At 48.0% G+C, this 3,927-nt stretch overlaps 1 protein-coding gene across 1 annotated transcript in view; it reads left to right on the top strand.

Annotated features, from left to right (window-relative positions):
• The first annotated feature begins 350 nt into the window (after positions 1-350).
• Positions 351-3,927, top strand: part of bnc2 (basonuclin zinc finger protein 2) — a 48,984-nt gene continuing 45,407 nt past the window's right edge. Inside the window, exons 1-2 of the mRNA XM_030352352.1 lie at positions 351-446; positions 1,425-1,527. Coding sequence (XP_030208212.1) covers positions 351-446; positions 1,425-1,527 — 199 coding nt within the window. The remainder of the gene's footprint in view (positions 447-1,424; positions 1,528-3,927) is intronic.

Consider the following 3,927-nt stretch of genomic DNA (forward strand, 5'->3'; position numbering starts at 1 on the left):
GAATGGTGGATGTTGGAATATTTTATTCTGGTACATTTTTGTAGAAGGGTAAACACAAGACCTAGGCCTACGAGGTGTCATCTCCCAAATCACATGTATATTAACTGATTATCACACATTGGTATTAGCATGAACACAAGATGTACACGTTGAAAAATACAGCTGTTATAAATGATTGTCTGCGTTGCTGCTGAGCCGTCAAAGTTTGATTGCAGGGACTGTTTGATGTACTCCGCCGACACCCACACCTGTCCGCCTGAGTCCGTATCAGTCTCTCTGGCTGGCTACGGGGCAACCGCTATGTGAGCTAAAGCTAAAGCGCACCTCATAATAAATAATCCTAGCTTACCATGAGGATTTCCCCACGCCACCTGGAGAGCCCCGAAAAATGCTCTCGCTCTAAAATAATCTCCGTGTTCTGTTTGGTGCCGGTGTCAAACGGCGCGGTGACACACCAGTGAGAGGTGGTGTAATCTACATTTAATCTCGGATTAGCCGCTGTTCACTTTGATGCTTCCATTTGCTAATCGGTCTTTACAACGGCGGCAGGTACGGGCTGTGCTCCGGGCCAAGGTGTAAAGGGGTGGGAAACTGCTTATCCACATGGCTTTTATGGCCCCGTCGTATAGAAGTGGATAAAAAAAACCTAGAGTCAAGTGGTTTAATCCGGGGATAATCGCATCAAGCACAGATACGCTCTAATGGGGGCACATTCGGCTGACTTTTATTGTGATGTCTATGAACTAAAGTGTGATCATTGAGGTTTTCATTTCTCCGTCGCTGTTTGTGAGGTGGTTTTGTGTCAGTTCCAAGGCAGTTTTGTCAAGACGAAGCCTGTGTGTCATGTCTGATAGTGTGTGCATAGTCTATACGACCTCTGGTTGAGAAATATACGTCAATAACACGTCATATATTTGGACTCCCACCTTTAACCCTCCCAGTCTGTTTGCATTTATATATGAAGGTGTGTGTGTGAGTGTGTGTGTGTGTGTATGTGTGTGTATGTATGTGAGTGCATGTGTCCGTATGTGTCTGCGTATATATATATATACTGTATTGTATAACATTACATTCATATTTCAAATTATGTGATACCACCATATATATATCATTGTTAACGGCTTTGCTTATCAAAACCAAACATTTTCAAACAAGCCACACACTGAAATCATGTTAATATTTCAATTTTATGTAGGCTACTCGTGAAATTTCTTCCCACAAATAGGGAATGACTTTTATGCGTGTTTCTCTCTGTTGACGCCATAAACGCTTTTCACCTCTGCGCGTTGATAAAGCGAGCTAAACTCTCAATCTTTCTGTCTTTTCTTATCTATTGTCTTTAATCAATATCACGTACAAGAGAGGTCGTTGTCTGGGTTGCCTTGTAATGTCTCTTTCTCTCTCGCTCTCTCTGACCCTTCCAGGCTATCCGCTGCACTCTGGTGAACTGCACGTGTGAGTGTTTCCAGCCAGGGAAGATCCACCTACGGACATGTGACCATTGCAAACACGGCTGGGTGGCTCACGGTAAGACAGCCGCCATTTTGAATTTCACCCAGAAGCTCTCTGAGTTTCACTCCTATAACCTTCTATAACCTAACCTATAACTGCCGGTTTTGTGGCCCTCAGTTCTTTATCAGATCTTTTTTATTACGAAATTGAGTACTGAACATGACCCACAACGCTGCATTTAGACTTATTCTCTCTTATTACCTCATTCACTCTGTCTCTCTTTCTCCCCAATTCCTCTATCCCCCTCTCCTTGTTTTCTCTCTAGTCATTACTTTCTCTGTACTTTATCAGTCCCCCTCTCTTTATTTTTATCTCCCTCTCGCCTCATGTCTGCTGAACCTCTCTCTATCTCTGCGTCTCTCTCTCTCTCTCTCCCTCCTAATGTTCTGTGCACCTCTCTCTATAAACGGGTGGGATGTGGACTTTAGGGCTCTCGGAGGTCTGCTTCAGGCCCCTCGTAAAGCGTCCTCTCGGGCCCCTGAAGAGAGAACTGAGGGTCCGACTTGGACCTCATTTGAACCGTCTGTTGCGGGGGGGAGGGGGGGGGGGGGGGGGAATAAACATGCAGCTCCCTTCGCATGTTTCAGGAAGACAAATAGGACAGGGATAGTTTAAATCTCATGTCATGCTTAAAAACGCAAGCAATGAAGGGCTGCTGTTTTCCCCCCACACACACACACACACATTTCTTATTGCCTTCCTTGAGGATCTAACAAACACACGCACCTGTGCGTCACAGTTCAAAATAAAAGCCTCCATCTTAAATCCATTACATTACGCAAAATAAATAAACAAGTCAGTCCATGACCGTTGAAGACCAAAAGACAAACTACCCCCCAAAACAAGTAGCGGCTTGTGTATGGCGTCCAAACTGTCTTTTGGTTCAGTGGTTTGTCATCCCCCCCCCCCCCCCCCCCACCTTTAGTGCTCTGTGAGGTTGTCAGTACCTGTACAGCACACATCAAACATAGAATATGCAAGGAGCAAGGGGAGGGACGGGGAGGGAGGGAGGGAGGGAGGGAGGGAGGGAGGGAGGGAGGCATGAGGGGACCACACCTTGTGACTTTTTCACACGTGCATAAAAAAACAGCTGAGGAGGAGAGCAGAAAAGTACAAAGGGAGCGAAGGAGGGAGGGGGACAAAAAAGAGGCACATAAAAGAAAACACCTGTTTGGCCCTGGTCTGCAGGAGAGAGAGAGAGAGAGAGAGAGAGAGAGAGAGAGAGAGAGAGAGAGAGAGAGAGAGAGAGAGAGAGAGAGAGAGAGAGAGAGAGAGAGAGAGAGAGAGAGAGAGAGAGAGAGAGAGAGAGAGAGAGAGAGAGAGAGAGAGAGAGAAGGAAAGAGAGAGAGAGTCGCAGGCCCTTCAGCACTGCTCAGAAACCCTGTTGACTATAAAAAAATCTCTATCCCTCTGAACTGTCAGCTGCCTGTCTCTCCGCACCCCCCCTTACCTCCCCCACACTGTCTCTCGCTCTCCCACCCCCCCCCCCCCCCACCCCCCCCATACCCTCCCCCCCGCCTCCTCTCATGTTGGCAGTGGCTCTGACAAGTAGTTCTTCATTTTTTATTGTGTTCGTGTCTGGCCGCACTGCCTTGTCAGGCAAACGCCCTCCTTCAGCGGGGGGGGGGGGGGGGGGGGGGGGGGGGGGAAGAGGAGAAAAGTTTGAAGAAAAAGAAAGAAAGAAAGAAAGAAAGGAAAAAAGCCATGTGAGGATCAGAGAGAAAAGACCCCACCAGGTGTCACCCAGACTGACAGAGAGACATGGAGAGAGACATGGAGAGAGAGAGAGAGAGAGAGAGAGAGAGAGAGAGAGAGAGAGAGAGAGAGAGAGAGAGAGAGAGAGAGAGAGAGAGAGAGGGGGAGAGAGGGAGAGGGAGAGAGAGAGAGAGACGGGAACAGGAGAGTGAGTGCAAGCGAAGCATCAGAGAGAGAGAAAGAGAGAGAGAGAAAGGGAGAGGTTAGGGAGGGAGGATGATGGGAGAGAGGGAGGGAGGGAGGGATTGAGGAATGGAAGGAAAACCGCCTGACCAGGTGTCACCCAGGCCGACCCGCAAAATGGAAAGGAAGGAAAGAAAATAGAAAGAGAGGGGTGAAAAATGGGCGAACGAGACGTTACTGAAAGAAACAAGGTTCACGTTGAGGACGGAGAAAGGGAGAGAAAGAAAGAGGGCGAGAAAGAGAGAGAGAGTGAGAGAGAGAGAGAGAGAGAGAGAGAGAGAGAGAGAGAGAGAGAGAGAGAGAGAGAGAGAGAGAGAGAGAGAATCAGTGAGAGAAAGAGAGAGAGACAAACAGTAAGAGACAGGGAAATTGGGCACTGTCAGGTCGGAGCAGAACTGACTTCAACAGAGCTTGATTGAGGAGAAGGAGGAGGTGGAGGAGAAGAAGACGAAGGAATACAGAGGAGGAATACGGCGG

The sequence above is a fragment of the Gadus morhua genome, chromosome 3 (genome assembly GCF_902167405.1).
Source record: "Gadus morhua chromosome 3, gadMor3.0, whole genome shotgun sequence".
NCBI lineage: Eukaryota > Metazoa > Chordata > Actinopteri > Gadiformes > Gadidae > Gadus > Gadus morhua.